At 28.4% G+C, this 18965-nt stretch overlaps 6 protein-coding genes across 7 annotated transcripts; 3 read left to right on the top strand and 3 right to left on the bottom strand.

Annotated features, from left to right (window-relative positions):
• Positions 1 to 3479: 3479 nt before the first annotated feature.
• LOC128960763 (N-acetylgalactosaminyltransferase 7-like) lies at positions 3480 to 5935 on the bottom strand. The gene is made up of 6 exons (XM_054306896.1): positions 5496 to 5935; positions 5057 to 5431; positions 4597 to 4968; positions 4084 to 4520; positions 3704 to 4030; positions 3480 to 3639 (listed from the first exon to the last, which is right to left on the bottom strand). Exons 1-6 carry the CDS (start codon positions 5773 to 5775, stop codon positions 3499 to 3501), a joined length of 1932 nt encoding a protein of 643 aa, XP_054162871.1. The 5' UTR covers positions 5776 to 5935; the 3' UTR covers positions 3480 to 3498.
• A 337-nt stretch (positions 5936 to 6272) lies between these two features.
• Positions 6273 to 7676, bottom strand: LOC128960756 (Krueppel-like factor 7). Its single transcript, XM_054306886.1, has 2 exons — positions 6779 to 7676; positions 6273 to 6698 (listed from the first exon to the last, which is right to left on the bottom strand). The coding sequence occupies exons 1-2, from the start codon at positions 7647 to 7649 to the stop codon at positions 6376 to 6378; spliced, it is 1194 nt and encodes a 397-aa protein (XP_054162861.1). The 5' UTR covers positions 7650 to 7676; the 3' UTR covers positions 6273 to 6375.
• Positions 7677 to 8533: 857 nt separating this feature from the next.
• LOC128960736 (WD repeat-containing protein 86-like) lies at positions 8534 to 10316 on the top strand. The gene is made up of 5 exons (XM_054306865.1): positions 8534 to 8792; positions 8969 to 9265; positions 9355 to 9811; positions 9904 to 10007; positions 10119 to 10316. Exons 1-5 carry the CDS (start codon positions 8562 to 8564, stop codon positions 10314 to 10316), a joined length of 1287 nt encoding a protein of 428 aa, XP_054162840.1. The 5' UTR covers positions 8534 to 8561.
• A 284-nt stretch (positions 10317 to 10600) lies between these two features.
• LOC128960754 (KICSTOR subunit 2-like) lies at positions 10601 to 12353 on the bottom strand. The gene is made up of 2 exons (XM_054306885.1): positions 11923 to 12353; positions 10601 to 11831 (listed from the first exon to the last, which is right to left on the bottom strand). The coding sequence occupies exons 1-2, from the start codon at positions 12240 to 12242 to the stop codon at positions 10601 to 10603; spliced, it is 1551 nt and encodes a 516-aa protein (XP_054162860.1). The 5' UTR covers positions 12243 to 12353.
• A 2556-nt stretch (positions 12354 to 14909) lies between these two features.
• Positions 14910 to 15798, top strand: LOC128960757 (uncharacterized). 2 transcript variants are annotated; one of them, XM_054306888.1, is made up of 2 exons: positions 14910 to 15240; positions 15328 to 15798. In XM_054306888.1, the coding sequence occupies exons 1-2, from the start codon at positions 15028 to 15030 to the stop codon at positions 15613 to 15615; spliced, it is 501 nt and encodes a 166-aa protein (XP_054162863.1). In that variant the 5' UTR covers positions 14910 to 15027; the 3' UTR covers positions 15616 to 15798. The 2 variants fall into 2 exon arrangements, with proteins under 2 accessions (XP_054162863.1, XP_054162862.1); XM_054306887.1 differs by having other exon boundaries at positions 14916 to 15240; positions 15325 to 15798.
• Positions 15799 to 17454: 1656 nt separating this feature from the next.
• Positions 17455 to 18650, top strand: LOC128960737 (venom peptide isomerase heavy chain-like). The gene is made up of 4 exons (XM_054306866.1): positions 17455 to 17473; positions 17558 to 17816; positions 17893 to 18364; positions 18456 to 18650. The coding sequence occupies exons 2-4, from the start codon at positions 17656 to 17658 to the stop codon at positions 18648 to 18650; spliced, it is 828 nt and encodes a 275-aa protein (XP_054162841.1). The 5' UTR covers positions 17455 to 17473; positions 17558 to 17655.
• Positions 18651 to 18965: the final 315 nt, after the last annotated feature.

An 18965-nucleotide genomic window follows, 5' to 3' on the forward strand; every position in this document is an offset into this window, starting at 1 on the left:
AAGCATATAGTAAGCATATAGTAAGCATATAGTAAGAGGTTTTAAGAAGACTCAAACACTGCCAAATACTTGATTTTGATCACTCTAATTAGATGAAAAGATTCGATCAATTTGCTGTATATAGTAAGCATATAGTAAGCATATAGTAAGCATATAGTAAGCATATAGTAAGCATATAGTAAGAGGTTTTAAGAAGACTCAAACACTGCCAAATACTTGATTTTGATCACTCTAATTAGATGAAAAGATTCGATCAATTTGCTGTATATTGTATATAGTAAGCATATAGTAAGCATATAGTAAGCATATAGTAAGAGGTTTTAGAAGACTCAAACACTGCCAAATACTTGATTTTGATCACTCTAATTAGATGAAAAGATTCGATCAATTTGCTGTATATTGTAAGCATATAGTAAGCATATAGTAAGTAAGCATATAGTAAGCATATAGTAAGCATATAGTAAGCATATAGTAAGCATATATAAGCATATAAGCATATAGGTCAAACACTGCCAAATACTTGATTTTGATCACTCTAATTAGATGAAAAGAGATCAATTTGCTGTATATTGTAAGCATATAGTAAGCATATAGTAAGCATATAGTAAGAGGTTTTAGACTCAAACACTGCCAAATACTTGATTTTGATCATATTAGTAAGCAATTTGCTGTATATAAGCATATAGTAAGCATATAGTAAGCATATAGTAAGAGGTTTTAAGAAGACTCAAACACTGCCAAATACTTGATTTTGATCACTCTAATTAGATGAAAAGATTCGATAATTTGCTGTATATAAGCATATAGTAAGCATATAGTAAGCATATAGTAAGCATATAGTAAGCATATAGTAAGAGGTTTTAAGAAGACTCAAACACTGCCAAATACTTGATTTTGATCACTCTAATTAGATGAAAAGATTCGATCAATTTGCTGTATATTGTAAGCATAAGCATATAGTAAGCATATAGTAAGCATATAGTAAGCATATAGTAAGCATATAGTAAGAGGTTTTAAGAAGACTCAAACACTGCCAAATACTTGATTTTGATCACTCTAATTAGATGAAAAGATTCGATCAATTTGCTGTATATTGTAAGCATATAGTAAGCATATAGTAAGCATATAGTAAGCATATAGTAAGCATATAGTAAGAGGTTTTAAGAAGACTCAAACACTGCCAAATACTTGATTTTGATCACTCTAATTAGATGAAAAGATTCGATCAATTTGCTGTATTGTAAGCATATAGTAAGCATATAGTAAGCATATAGTAAGCATATAGTAAGCATATAGTAAGAGGTTTTAAGAAGACTCAAACACTGCCAAATACTTGATTTTGATCACTCTAATTAGATGAAAAGATTCGATCAATTTGCTGTATATTGTAAGCATATAGTAAGCATATAGTAAGCATATAGTAAGAGGTTTTAAGAAGACTCAAACACTGCCAAATACTTGATTTTGATCACTCTAATTAGATGAAAAGATTCGATCAATTTGCTGTATATTGTAAATATAGTGCATATAGTAAGCATATAGTAAGCATATAGTAAGCATATAGTAAGCATATAGTAAGCATATAGTAAGCATATAGTAAGAGGTTTTAAGAAGACTCAAACACTGCCAAATACTTGATTTTGATCACTCTAATTAGATGAAAAGATTCGATCAATTTGCTGTATATTGTAAGCATATAGTAAGCATATAGTAAGCATATAGTAAGCATATAGTAAGCATATAGTAAGAGGTTTTAAGAAGACTCAAACACTGCCAAATACTTGATTTTGATCACTCTAATTAGATGAAAAGATTCGATCAATTTGCTGTATATTGTAAGCATATAGTAAGCATATAGTAAGCATATAGTAAGCATATAGTAAGCATATAGTAAGCATATAGTAAGAGGTTTTAAGAAGACTCAAACACTGCCAAATACTTGATTTTGATCACTCTAATTAGATGAAAAGATTCGATCAATTTGCTGTATATTGTAAGCATATAGTAAGCATATAGTAAGCATATAGTAAGCATATAGTAAGCATATAGTAAGCATATAGTAAGAGGTTTTAAGAAGACTCAAACACTGCCAAATACTTGATTTTGATCACTCTAATTAGATGAAAAGATTCGATCAATTTGCTGTATATTGTAAGCATATAGTAAGCATATAGTAAGCATATAGTAAGCATATAGTAAGCATATAGTAAGCATATAGTAAGCATATAGTAAGCATATAGTAAGAGGTTTTAAGAAGACTCAAACACTGCCAAATACTTGATTTTGATCACTCTAATTAGATGAAAAGATTCGATCAATTTGCTGTATATTGTAAGCATATAGTAAGCATATAGTAAGCATATAGTAAGCATATAGTAAGCATATAGTAAGAGGTTTTAAGAAGACTCAAACACTGCCAAATACTTGATTTTGATCACTCTAATTAGATGAAAAGATTCGATCAATTTGCTGTATATTGTAAGCATATAGTAAGCATATAGTAAGCATATAGTAAGCATATAGTAAGCATATAGTAAGCATATAGTAAGCATATAGTAAGCATATAATAAGCATATAGTAAGCATATAGTAAGAGGTTTTAAGAAGACTCAAACACTGCCAAATACTTGATTTTGATCACTCTAATTAGATGAAAAGATTCGATCAATTTGCTGTATATTGTAAGCATATAGTAAGCATATAGTAAGCATATAGTAAGCATATAGTAAGCATATAGTAAGCATATAGTAAGCATATAATAAGCATATAGTAAGCATATAGTAAGAGGTTTTAAGAAGACTCAAACACTGCCAAATACTTGATTTTGATCACTCTAATTAGATGAAAAGATTCGATCAATTTGCTGTATATTGTAAGCATATAGTAAGCATATAATAAGCATATAGTAAGCATATAGTAAGAGGTTTTAAGAAGACTCAAACACTGCCAAATACTTGATTTTGATCACTCTAATTAGATGAAAAGATTCGATCAATTTGCTGTATATTGTAAGCATATAGTAAGCATATAGTAAGCATATAGTAAGCATATAGTAAGCATATAGTAAGCATATAGTAAGCATATAGTAAGCATATAGTAAGCATATAGTAAGCATATAATAAGCATATAGTAAGCATATAGTAAGAGGTTTTAAGAAGACTCAAACACTGCCAAATACTTGATTTTGATCACTCTAATTAGATGAAAAGATTCGATCAATTTGCTGTATATTGTAAGCATATAGTAAGCATATACTCTAATTAGCCACTGACACGAATTTATATAAATAAATGTATTTTCATGTCATTTTTCATATGTACTGTAGAGTAAACACAATATAACTATAATTAATTTTCTTTTTTAATTTTTTAGTTCAATTTAATTAATTAAATTTTTAATTACAAAATTACAAATATTTTATTTAACAATTTAAAAATGTAATGTTTTTTCTATAAATAAATATATTAATGAATATTTATTAAAAATTTAGTTTAAAATATTAGTTTCTGGGTTTCAGTTGTTTCCATATCCAGTGTTGTGACTCATCATCGGTACGACACTCTTGGAGGTGAACTTTGCCGACTTCGGCGTCAAATGTTAGGCACAAACTTCTGTTTTTGTATCGCATTTGTTGTGTTTCCTAATAACATAATTTCCATATATTATTATTATAAGTACCGGTAACCCAATTGACTATTAACTACCTGATCATATGTCCATGGTCCATTAACAGTGCCTAACTTACAATAAATTAGTGTCATTTTATCTCGATTGGCGTCCACACACCTCTCCCCGAGACCTAACTGTCCCTTTTGGTTCAATCGGAACAATTGGTTGCCTCCGTGTCCGTGACAATGGGATAATGATATGGTTGACGGCGGTTGTGATCCGCCTGAGTCCAGACAAGTACCACTCCGAACGTGTCTGACTTCACCCCACTTAACATTCATCGGAAGTCTTGGAAAGTTTTTGAACACATCCGAGGCGTGAGATTTGACGAACCAATCAAATGATTTACAATTAAGTCGAGTCTATAATCATAAGTATTGTTAGATTTATTGGGAAAAAACAAAGCAAAGCCTACTTTGATCTCCAACTGCTTTGTTATATCTCCCGCATCGTAGAACTGGGCCATCGGTTCGCGAGCATAGAAATACTCTTTATATATGTCATCGAACCAAACTTCGATGACTCGCTTATAATTTGTCAAAACCAACGGTCCTTTTCGTTGGTTAGCCAGCGATCCGAAACTGTAAGGCATGAATGGTCTGTATATATGGCCGACCCGTGAACAGGGAACCCATTGTAGTCGTCCACCGCATTGCCATACTTTGAATGACAATTCAAAGTTTTCTCCGCCCCAAACCAATAATCCCGGATCATATCCACCCAATTCTGTGAAAAACTTCTTGGAAATAGCAAACAGTCCGCCCGCGTGTGTGGGCGAGTCGTACGGTTCGGACACTCTATGAGATATCGTATGATTCTTCATATCCAACTCTATCTCTTTGTAAAGCATTCCTATAACAAACAAAATAAATTATTAATTATTTTTCATTCAATTTTTTTTATTGTTAATTATAGTCTCATAACAAACCCCACTCCCAAATGCCTCGAAAGTGTTGATCATTTCGTGAATATACAGGTTTGTACTCGAAATGATTGGAATCAATGCCATCAATGATGGGTACAGTCATTGTGCGTTCATCGATAGCTATGGGTGCCAACAACGGCACCAACCAATTGGCGTTAACCTCGCAGTGAGCGTCCAAAAACACTATCACTTGACCTAATGCTTCTTCAGCTCCTTTAGCTCGACTTCTGATGAGTCCAGACCTCTCTTTGTTGCGAACGAGTCTCACTTTACCGGACCTATCATTCAATGACTCGAAGTCAAGGTTTTCATTGTTTGGCGACCAGTTGTACTCAAAAGCACCGAAGTGTTGCATTATATAGTCATCCAATTGTCCTAATTATCACATCATAAGACATTCAATTTTATCTATAAATATATACTGTATTTACAGTATATTGTAAAACATGTAATTGAGTCCAACCTTTAAGTGGTTCCCTATCACTGAAATCGTCGACCAAAAGAACTTCTCGTAAAAACTTTTTGGGCGAACGCAACAAAACCGAGTGAACAGTTCTCAACAACGTTGAGAAGCCTTCGTTATGGAAGACAATGACCACTGAAGCCGACGGTAAGTCTGTCGAGTAGTGCCAGTATTTGCACTCTTCGTGTCTTAAGTCGGGTACCAATCGATCCATTGGAATGCGATCGGAGGCAACAATATTCATGCCGTACTCGTTCTTCTTGGAGTTCACTTCATTCCAATCGATACCTTCGCCTTCCAACAGATATTTGTGTCCCTCATCTCCCGGTCGACGATTAGCCGGTTGTCCCGCAATAGACTTGGGCTCATAATTGCCTACAAATTGTGAAAATAATAATAATAATAATAGTTGTCATCAATAGATAAACCAATTACTAACCTAATACTCCATCTCTATAAACGGTACCTCTTGTCGACCGATCATTGACTTGAGGTCTGACCACTTGATCACCACTTTTGTCAGCACTATCATCGACTAATGGCAGAGCGTTGTTAATCAAACTATCATCACTTGACGGTTGATGATTATCACCGCCAAAGTGTGTGATTAATAACAATACAATCACTACTAAGACAATCATAGCCACCATTGGAGCCGATGGTCGCCGTAAGGCTACCATTCGTAGCCGTAGTCGACGTGGAAATAGTTTTTGAACCATTGGTTTAAATTTATGAATAGTTTTAATACAATTTTAAAAATATTTAATACTTTGTTTTTTGTATTAAATAATTGCCATAAAAAATATCACATATTATATCATAATTGTCACTAAAAATCAACAATTAATACATTCAAACATTCAAACAATTGATTTTAAACAATAAATACAGTATTATTACAAATACAGTACAATATTATTATTATTATCTAATGTTTTATTGCATTCAATTCAATACATAATGAGTTGTCATCACTTGTTTACTATTATTATTAGTACCGTATTATTGTAAACGTAATCTATTGATACATTACATTATGTCATATAATTTAATACTCTATAAACTTATTTTATTCAAATTTAATTAATTAATGTATTAATAATCAACTAATTATATAATTATATTTTATTAATATTTTATATTTGATATAAATTAATAAAAATGCATCAATACATACATAACGGGTAATATAAACATATTTCATGATATACTGTACATTACATGTCATTTACGGTAATAATAATAAATTACCGGTAATTATGATAAGCTATTAATTGAAAATATAGTTTAAATATTTGTTTTAAAGATTATAACTGTTGTTATATGTGTGTATCGGGAGAAGTAGTGGTCACCACAACATTGTCCATAGTTGAGGTTACGGTCAATGAATGTATTTTTTGATGTGATTTCAAATCTTCGGGTCGGGAAAACCTTTTGCCACAATCAACTGATTCACAAATGTATGGTTTCTCTCCAGTGTGTGTCAACATATGGCGCTTTAAATGATAGTTATCGTTGAACTGTCGGTTACACGCCGGCCATAAACAACTGTATGGCCGCTGACCAGTATGCGAATACATGTGCCGATTGAGCCGATAGGCTGATCCAAACGGTTTGTTACAGATGTCACAATTGAAGCCATCTATCAAAACATTTATACAATACAATTGATTGAGATTTTACTGTAAAATAAATATAACATTTACCAAAACTATTGGTTACCATTGGCTTTGAGGTCAACTTTGATGTCCAACTGGCTATCATTGGACTCATTATCTTTATTCATGGCTCTCTTGATTGAATTGTTAGTCATCCTCTTATGTCCGCCTGTTTTGGTCCCAATAACGACATCTCTTTTAGTTAATAATTGTTTTTCTTTATTCATTTTAATGATATTTCTTTGCAAATCAATTATCTTTAGTCTCAATCGTTTGACCTCTTGTTGTAAATCTAGACATTCATCTGTGGGTACTTTGTTATCCACTTTCTCCACATTAATGGCATTCTGAAGAACTGATAACAAATGTTTTTTATTGACTTTGATGGGTGCGAGCCATGGATCCAATTCAGACAAACAAATCCACGCCAACTCCAACATCATCTTATGCTCCGTTAGACATATCCTTTGTTTATACATAATATTCAATACCAATAGAGCCAAAGTCCACCATCTGTTCTCATCTAATGTCGACAACTCTGACTCCGATGTCACTGATGTCAACCAAACTATCAATTGATGTGAACAGTAATTGTTGAGAAGCCATAGTCGGATCGATTGTAATGTCTTTAGTATCAATTGTACATCCATTTGATTGTTGTCAATATGTTGACTGATATCACTATTATTATCCTCATTACTATTATCGTCAATGTAATTGAGTTGTTTGTGGTAATAGTGGATCAATTGAATCAATGCTAATAATATCTTGTGGTCGATATGTGGTTCTTGTTTTGCGTTCACATGATTTGATGTCTTAACTGAATCAATGCCACAGTTTGTCATACAAGACATCAGTTTATTGATTGCCTGTTTGTGATGACATCGTATTTGATGACAATATGTTTGATCCAATTGGTTGTTCATTATTATCATTGATTTACTCTTACTATTGTATTCATCGATTGTATTATAATTTATAAATAGGAATATATTTTCATATAATCACTACATATGTGTGATAACAGGTGTCACTCATACTGTTTATAACAATATAAAGAATTAATTCTATTATAATTATTCTACAATTATTCTACAAAATTAAATCATTATGACATATGATATTTAAACTAAATTTTTAATAATACTTAAATTAAACTATATAATAAAATAATTTATTTTTAAATATCTATAATTCATATTTGCAAGATTATTAAATATACAAATTTAAACTATAAGATTTTATTTATTTACTGAAAACGATTAATTTAAAGTTATTTTTATTGATATCTAAAATTATTTAAATTTATATGGAAAATAAAATATTTAATTTTATATTATAAAAATACAGTAAATTTTGTTTATTTTAAGTTATGAGTACTTTTATATAATTTTTTACTGCATTGAAATAAAGTACATTAATTAGCGGATAAATAGTATAAATCTCTAAAAATATGTTATATGTTTGTGTTACATATAATTGTTAAACAATGACCTAATTAATATATAAAAAAATCAATTTGATTTTTTTATAACTTTAATAAAATATCCAAATAAAAATATTTACATATTAAATAAATGAGTTGTTTAGTACTAAATTTATAATATATTTCATAATTGTTATAATAAATATTGGGAATAAATAATTATCATAATTCTTGATAAATAAAATGATAATTTATACACAAAAAATAATTTGTGATTAATAATTATCACAATCACTCATCTCTATGGAAATGACACTAAAGTCAACAAAAAATATGTTTCAAAGAGAAATATCACTAATAAAAGGGTGACTAATAATGAGGACACAGATTCAAGTGAATTGCTATACAATTATGAGAACTAATGGGTTGTATGCCATCAAAGTCTTGTCCTATAATACAAGTGATGAACAATACAGAAGATAAACCACAATATCTTTTGCAGACAATTCTTGATCACAATTCTGGAGTCAATTGTATTGATATTAGTGAAGACCGATCTCTGTTGATAAGTGGTGGCGAAGATTGTATGGCAAGACTGTGGAGCACACAATCACATCCCTGTGAATGTATTGGAGTTCTTGATGGACATCAAGTGAGTTAGCAATCAATTTACTTAAATAAGTAATACATATAACAAATATAGTAATATTCAAATTACTGTACTATATATACCATTCAATATGAGACTCAACTTAAATATTTAATATAATTTTAATTAAGAAGACAATTAGATAATATATTATTGTACATAAAAAATATGATATTTAGAGTTATATAACATGTTGTGCCGTTTACAAGCACCTGGTTGTGACCGGATCTGCTGACAATACAATCAAAGTTTGGACTATAGAAGAGGCACAATGTATTGCAACATTCATAGGACACCAATCAGTTGTCAATCATGTGATATGTGAGGGACAGTTGATATTATCGACATCCTATGATAAAACTGCCAGAATTTGGTCTCTTTATAATAATTTCTACAAAAACTCTTCTAATGTTATAACTAATCCAATCGGTGACAATCATCAATGCGATCAACAATATTGTGTAAAAATTTTAGAGGTAATAATAATACAATTTTTAATACACTTATATAGAATTTTTGTATATATAACCTTATATATAATAATTGATAATCAATTGAATGGTAGGGTCACGACAAAGCTGTAACTCAAGTGGCTATCATTTGTAATGATGAGTATAGGTTACAAAATGGATTGATTCATGAATTAGATCTAGTAGTGACTGCATCTACTGATACAACTGTGCGAATCTGGACATTGATTACCGGTGAGTGTCATAAAGTATTGGTTGGACACAAAGGTCCGGTCAATTGTGTTGTCTCTGATTCTAATAATAAGCGACACGTATATACCGGTGGAGCTGATGCTGTCATCAAGTGTTGGGATGTAATAACGGGTGATTTGATACGCGATCTTAAAGGACACGAATCAGCTATACTTTGTTTAACATCTCATAACAGAATCCTATATTCTGGAAGTGCTGACCAAACTGCTAGAGCCTGGGCTATGGAGTACGGAGAGTGTACTCGTGTTTATTGGAGAAATACTAATGCCGTCACTTGTGTTCAATATTATGATGGAATCGGTATTAATATTATTATTATAATAGTATATATTTATCTGATATTAACAGATAATTAAGTTATATTACATAACTGTTTTGATTTATGTCTTTAGTTTACACTGCAAGCGGCGATTGTACGGCCAGATTGTATGACGCAAACTCTGGCGCTCTTAAAAGGACGTGTTTAGGACATAATTTAGGTGTCGGTTCACTTAAGGTACAGTACTATTATTAGTAGTGTATATTATTTTATACATTCAGTAAATTTATAATTTATACAATAGAATAATACCTGTAAGTATAGTATATTTATAAAATAATTAAAAAGGTGTCGCCGGGAAAAATGTTTACCGGATCTTATGACGGAAAGGTATGTGTTTGGGACTGCACTGGTATTGTAGCCGACACTGTGTTTGGAAACAATGTGGCCAATGATGATGACAACAGTGACCAAACTTATGAGGACAGCGCTAATGTCCAAAATGCAGTCAAAGCACTCGATTGTTATATTAGGAGCTTTCGATAACATATGTAATACAGTATTAATAGACAATACATATACTGTATATATAATAGTAAAGTATATTTCAATTTTAATCAATCAAAAGTGCCTAACAATAACTAGATTTTATTGTTATTGTTTTTAATATAAATATTTATAATAGTACTGTAAATATAAAATTTCAAACAATTATCTCAGGAATTAAAAATGATAATTATTTTATAACAATATATAAATTATATTTATTATATATTTATTTTACAAATCAATAAAAATGTGATATATTATATGTATTTGTTTTTTATAAATTATTTAACTCCTGGTTTAAGACTAGCAAAGGCTTTATAACCCTTTAATTGAAGACACAAATCAAGAAGAAAACTGATTATATAATTATCTTTTTCTGATTTTCTCATTGAAAATATGGTTATAATTGTAACCCTAGGATCGGGTCGTATAAGAAAATATGTGTAATTAAGATGTGAATCATATAGAGATACCACAGAATCAGTGGCATTCAGTTCCTTAATCTTATTGTTGATAATCATAATAATCGACGGAAACAATGTCTTAGGAATGTCTGACGGATAGCTAAACATTACGGGAAAAGAGTCGATACCTTTCGGTGTTTTAAAAGCCTTGTATATGGAATGGTAACCAAAACCGGTATAACAATTATCACCAGTAATATCATACACGAGACAAATCATATGGGCATCAGTTTTGCCGTGAAATGCAATTAATTTGTTAATATAATCAACCATTTGTTTGGAACAAACAGTTTTCAAATCATTTGGACAATTATCTGACATTTGAGTACTCAATGTATTAAAAAAATATAAACTATATTTCGATATAAGACTAGATTTGAGTCGAGACATCCATTGATAAAGAGGTGGTGGAGATGGCGGCCAACCTTTGAATGTAGAGTTGCGTCTCTGAGACGGCAACTCCTTATTAAATGTTTGCTGAGACCAAGTCTGCAGTTTTGTCTGCGATTGTTGCAAATAAAATAAACTATCGATAAAAATCAAATCCTGTATCGATTGGTTGGCCATAAGCAGCGATAAGACAATATGACATTCAGTGTTAAAACTTATTTTGATTGGCATTAGTATCGGGTGATGAAAACAATTAGCATTTAATTTGATGATATCATTCAAACTGTTGATGCATTCGTGAAATAAGCAAAACTTGTTTCCAGATATTACTACTATCTTCTCGTAAATATCAATCATCAGTAGTCGTGCCCTCACGTAATCGTTTAGTTGACCGCATATATGAGCAATCAATCGGTCCAATACATCACTGGACGACTTATTAGTTGTTGTTTCAATTGATGGTGAACTCGATGTCGTCATCAGTACAGATGATAATGAAGAAGCTATCGATAAAATAGTAGACGAATTGCTTGAATAAGAAGAACCCATTAATGAAACTGAATTGTTGTCCTCATTGGTAGCCAAACTCTGGATGGCGTAAACTCTTTGTTCAAGTCTTTCAAATTCACATTTCAATAGTTCATAGAGTCCTTTGACTCTAATGATAAAGTGTGGGAAAAAAGTGGACAAATGTTATAACAATTAGTAATTATTAATAACAATCAGTCAATGAAGTCAATAGTAATTACATGTCTTTCCTGAATAATCCTTTCTGAGTGAGAAACTGGAGGTGAGTATAGTTCCTGTCGGCCAAAGCCAACTGCGACAGTGCGGCCAACAGTGAGTACTGTTGCTGTGGTTGTTGTCTATATTGTTGTCTCAGTTGATCCCTGTGTTTGTCGACCAACTCTTTTGCTTTGTCCCATTGAAAGGCCGACATCAGTAAGAAGTACTGTTCAATCAGTGTTTCCAATGACGAGTTGGTGACCACTACTTGTGCTGCTGTAGTATCGGTGGTCGTATCGGTAGTGGTGGCCATGTTGTTGGTGTCACTTATTGTGGTTGACATTATATTTCAATAAATATTACCAATTGATCCCATTATCGTATAATAATATCATAATAATCTATACATTAATAATGATTATAAAAAAACAATTTTATTTAACATATGATCATATATTTTGTTTGTTATTCAAAAATATCATACAGTAATACAATGTACAGGTATAATAAACAGTGTATTATATATACTAGAGGGAGGAACCGAAACGGTTCGGTTTCATAAAACCGAATGAAACCGGAACCGAAACGGTTTTGGTTTTTGTGTTTCGGTTCCGGTTCGGTTTCGGTTCCTGTTTTTCAGGTCCGGTTTGGTTGCGGTTCTTGATTTTAGCTTTCGGTTTTAAAACGGTTCCGGTTTTAGTGACGGTTTCGGTTTTAAAAACGGTTTAGATTTAAAACGGTTTTAATTAAAAACCGATTTGAGTTTAAATTAATAGCACAAATAATATTATCTGTAGAAATACTTTTGTTAATATAATTAAATATTTTTATTTAACTATTATTGCTTTATAATAATATAATAATAGGCTATTATTAATAGCATTTAAAAATAATTATTTATAACTTTTAATTATTATTACTTTTAATTATTATTACTTTTAATTATTATTACTTTTAATTATTATTACTTTTAATTATTTATTAACTAAATTTTTTCTATTTTTAATTAATTTAGTTATAAAATTATATTTATAAGTTTATATGTTATAATAAATATAATAATTATAACCGTATATTATAACAATAAATAAAAATATGAAAATCAATTTTTTAAATTTTAAGCCCACTTTTTACCCCTTTAATATTATTAACGTAATTTATGTAAGATTACGGTTCGGTTCCGGTTTCATTCGGTTCCTAAGTTTTAGTTACGGTTCGGTTGCGGTTCCTAAAAACTCTTCGGTTCCCCCTCTAATATATACTATGATGACTATATTCAAAATTATTTGCTCCTTTACATGTGTTAAAATGATTTATAATTTTTGTTGAAATTAAATTTCTAACTAATTAATTTATAGATATACTATATTATATATTATTAATAGAATATAAAAATGTAAAAAATTTATATTTTTAAATATCAAAGTAGCAGGGGCGGTTAAGGAAATTTTTGAAATTAATATTTTAATTGATATATTTTAATATATAATATAATTTTACACATATATATTGAATTTTATACCAATCGGATCAATATTTTTAAAGTTATTAAATAAAATAAATTTTCATTATAATGGGAGGTATACAAAAAAAGTCAAACTTTGAACCCCCAAAAAACACCCGTCCCTGGGATCAATTGTTATGAATTTTTTTTGTTGACATTATAATTATCAATAGATGTTTTTAGGAAAGTGTGGATCTGCTCCTCAAAAATAATCTTAAAATTATCAATAATTAAATTATTTATATTGAGACCGCCGGAAAGTTTAAAATTTATAAAAATTATTTTACATCACATGACAAATTAATTGACACAAAAATTAGTTTACAATATGTTACTTAACTGTACTTTATCAATAATTATTATCAAAATATAAATTACTGATTTTATTAATTATTGTTTTAATAAAAATGATTTTTAATAATTTAATGTTGCTCAACTTTGTGCAATTAAAATCTAATTTAAAAAATAATTTATATATAAGTATTATAATTTTAAAAATTATAATATTATGTTATTAAAAATCATTTTTATTAAAACAATAATTAATAAAATCTGCAATTTATATTTTGATAATAATTATTGATAGAGTACAGTTGTAAACTATATTGTAAACATATTGTAAACTAATTTTTGTGTCAATTAATTTGTCATGTGATGTAAAATAATTTTTATAAATTTTAAACTTTCCGGCGGTCTCAATATAAATAATTTAATTATTGATAATTTTAAGATTATTTTTTAGGAGCAGATCCACACTTTCCTAAAAACATCTATTGATAATTATAATGTCAACAAAAAAAATTCATAACAATTGATCCCAGGGACGGGTGTTTTTTGGGGGTTCAAAGTTTGACTTTTTTTGTATACCTCCCATTATAATGAAAATTTATTTTATTTAATAACATTAAAAATATTGATCCGATTGGTATAAAATTTAATATATATGTGTAAAATTATATTATATATTAAAATATATCAATAAAAATGTGAATTTCCAAAATTTGCTTAACCGCCCCTGCTACTTTAATTATTATAAATAGTTGGACACTCTTAAAAATACTGTACTGTACTTTACTTTACTGTAGAGTGTTGAGGCAAAATATACCTCATTGTTTTATTTTCTTGTTCCCAGTAAATTTCCAGTAAATTTCCAGTAAATTTCCACTAAATCTATTTTTATGTAATACCACCAAATGACGCACACAACTATACTGTAGTTTAATATAATTTTTGTTAAAACACATGTACAGTATTAAGTGTTATTCATAATTATCATTAAATTTATTACTAAATTTATTTTATTTATATTTGATTTTATATATTTCAATAAAAAATGTATTTTAGTATTTGAGTTTTGATTTTTTTAAATATATCCATTTTCTTATGTGAAGAAAAAGAAAAAAATAAAATTTTCTGTAAAAATTGGAGGGAATTTATTTTTTTATAAATATTCCTTCCTTTTTTTGTTAGTCTCAACTCTAATAAATATTAAGTTTTTTCCTTTAATACAAATACAATACAAATATGATATCCATATAAATATTTATGATATTATTATTGAATAGTTATTTGCTTTATATTAATAATAATTAATAATAATATTTATTGTCCATATATAACAATTATGATCAAATTGGTGACATTGGTGGTGGCCGTCATATCGGTAATGTTGGTCAATGGTGTGTCCGCTCAAAATGCTTGGGATCAGATCAAGAACGCAGTGGTCGGAACCGCTTGTCTCACAACAATCACACCCAAACTCAGCAGTGATTGTGTACAGGCTTTCAATGAAGAAGTGGATAACAGAAAGTCGACGGATAAAGACAGTGATAACAAAGTATATTATATCTGATGACTATTGATAACAATTGATTGGTTTATATATATATGATTTGATTAATAATTATATGAATACAAACAGCAGGTGTTTTGTTGCGCTTATCTATCACTTCAGTCGTGTGTATTGAAAATTGCGGAAAAGGAGTGCAAAGAAGAGGGCGAATCTGTGGCCAAAGCTTTCCTTAAGACAATCAATCGGGGAATCACTTCGGATGACTGTATAGACTATGGATATATTACATGCATTACATTGACTCAGATTATAATCGCTGCTATCATTAGTTTGCTTGTAATCGGTGTCCTATCGTGTGTTTGTTGTTGTCTTTGTCGATGTCTGTGTGGATCAAACAAACGCAGAGGTCGTGTCGTTTAAATCATAAATTGTTTTAAACAATTGAATTAGTTTTAATTACCGTATAAAACAAAATGCTCTCTAATTTTGCTATTTAACAATATAATTGTTTTATATTCAATATATTTTTTTATTTTTAAAAATAATTGAAACTAATTTATATTACACAAAGTTTTTGCCAAAATTGAAGTGATAATTGCAAAGTTATAAATTACCGTATAATACATACCGTATCTCATATATTGTATTATATTTGCAATAATTATCTTTTTTAAATTAATTTTAAACTTTGAATTATTTTTTGACTAATTAAACAAAAAAAAATATATGAATTTTATTTTATTATACTATATAGGAGTATAACATTTAGTATAATGTTAGATAATCTCTTTTTTGTACTTTAACTGCATTTTTATTCATATTATAGTAATCATAAATTTTATCATAAATTTCTATGAAAATTACAGTAATTATGATTTTTTAGGATATTTAAACAATACTATATTTTGAAGGACATTAAAATCTCTTAAATCTGAAATATAAAATTATAATAATTATAATTATGTAAATACTTTTAAATCAAATAATAACCGGTAATATTGTAATATAATAATATTATTAACTAGACATACAGTTTAGGTCATAATTGATCAGGGACAGGCAATGGTTTAGACATTCATAAATTGTATGTCTAATTAATATTATTATTATACAATTTTTATTAGTATTTGCCTTACAATAAATTTTGGCACTAATTTGTTTTTATATATAATATATTTTTAATAAAATGAATTATTAAAATATAAATTAATATAAAATTTGATAAATCATCTAAAACTTAATTACCGATAATATAATATACAAAAATAAATGTTTTAATACTCTAAATAAGTAAAATTATGAATTCATGATAATTGCAATTATTTATTGTTTTAAAACTAATGTTTGATATTTTTTCTGAAAATCCTTTATTTTTTTACTGTAATTATCTTACGATTACTTAATTATTTTATGGATAGCAAAACCAATAATACTTTTTTATTAATTTGATTAAAAAATTTGATTTTTCTATTTTAGTAAATTTATTGTTAATATTTTTTATTATATTAATTATTAATAAATACAAAAATGCTATAAAAAATTTCTAAAACTTGTAATAGCATTAGGTCTGTATATCCATGGCCTGGCCTGCAATCAGCGGGTGAGTGAGTGAGTGATAAATAATTAAAATTGATTGACTCGGATAAGTATTAATCGTATACAACAAACAACATTCTCTATATTCATGTATTGTATAAATAAATTACACTAACAGTAAGTTATGAAAATATTTGAAAAAATTATTATAACTTGCGTTCACTTTAGATTTTAGTTAATTTCTGATATAAAATTAATTCAATTAATAAAGTTTTATAACTAAATTAGTTTTTTTTACTAAGTAACTAAGTAAATTTTAATAAACATAAATGATATTATACTTAACTTATTTATTAATATTAACAAAATAATTTATTGTAAAATTATATGTAGAAAATAATATATCAAATTATATATTTGATATTTAAAAATTATATTTTATTATACAATAAATAATGATATAGTTTGTCTTAAATATGATCATGATGTTATAAATATGATATTTGTATATTATTTAATATTATTTAAGCACATACTATTATATATATTGTATTAATAAAAGTTATTTTTTGATAATAATTGAAAAAATTATAGCTCTATATAGTATTAATAAAATAAAACACAACTGATTTTAAATAAGTTTATTGTAATAAACAATAGACTAAATTAGTTGAACAAATCATCAAAAACTTCAATTAAAGTTTATTTCTATTAAATATGTTTTACTTCATAATTATTTTATGTAAATATTAGTTAATATTTATATAACTAATAGAAGTATACAATCAATAAATATTTACTATTTATTTTGTTGTATATCTTAAAGCACTTTTGGATGTTTGTTATGGCGTTGGCCTACAAATTGCTAAATACCCGAACATAACAAACACTACTGAGTGCGGTATCGGTCGTGAGTCACAACTTATGAACGACCGGTTCTTTGAATGGCATACAAGTCGTGATTTGATGTCTTCATCTATAGTCAACGGTAGAGAAGCAAAGAGGGCTGAGTTTCCATACATTGTGTACATCGAGAGATGGGACAGAAAGGATACGAATGGGAAGATCGAGGAAAAGAAAAAAGGGTTAATTCTTTGCATTTGTAATCACTTTGACCACACAGTTAGCTATGTTTTATGATTAATATATTGCTTACTATAGTCACTGTACGGGAAGTGTTATTAACGAGGACTGGATATTAACGGCAGCGCATTGTTTCAAAAGTAATACTATTAAATGTGAGGGCGTTTGCATTTATAAGGTATACGCGGGTATTATAGACAAAACACAACCGGGCGTTGATTACGGACACCAATTGATTATTCTTCACCCAAACTATACGTCACAAAACGCTGAGTATGACATCGCGTTAATCAAAGTTAAAATACCAATGATTTTCAGTGCAAACAGTGGTTATTATCGGCAGATAAACAGCATTTGTTTGCCTCCTATTGGTCACTACAACACCGACAATGAGTATGCAGTGATCGCCGGCTTCGGTGATATTTATGGAGCAAAAGATGTCAATAGACTGCTAATGGGTTGGACTCGTATACCACCGCAACAGTCAAACAGTTTAGTACTTGTTATTGACAAACAATATCCATATCCCGATGGATCGTATGTGTGTTTTGTTAGTATTTTATTTTTTATATAAATATATAATGTATGTCCCATCTGTGTGACCAAAAAAAAAAATCAAAATTTTCTAATTTTACATTTAGGGTGATTCTGGTGGTCCCCTAATACAGTATGTTAACAATAGAGCAGTGATTATAGGTGTGGCGGCTAAAGCACTTGTAAATGTATTTTACTGCACCCAATACAATGCTACCACACCTGTGATTATCACTTATGTGAGAGTGTCCGACAAAATCAATTGGATTCAAACAGAAATCAATACAAAATCAGTTAAATAATTATTAAATTTATTATAAAAAGACTATTTTTAATGTTTTTAAAAGATTTTTTTATAATACTAATTATATAAAATTTATTTATAATTAATTATAAAAACTTAATTATTTTATAATTTAAAAATATAATAAATATAAGTTTTTATTAAAATGATTTTTTTATTTAATTATAAATATAATTAATGTTTATTTACTTAATTTAGTTTATAATATATTAAAAATCATGTAAAATAAATTAAATAGCATTTAACAATTAAATACATTTAATTAGTCGACAAAATATGAACATATTTTTATTCATTATTTTTTATATTAAAT

Source organism: Oppia nitens, unplaced genomic scaffold (assembly GCF_028296485.1).
Source record: "Oppia nitens isolate AA-2021 unplaced genomic scaffold, nextdenovo-longstitch-racon4-pilon3 scaffold52_pilon_pilon_pilon, whole genome shotgun sequence".
In the NCBI taxonomy this organism is placed as follows: domain Eukaryota; kingdom Metazoa; phylum Arthropoda; class Arachnida; order Sarcoptiformes; family Oppiidae; genus Oppia; species Oppia nitens.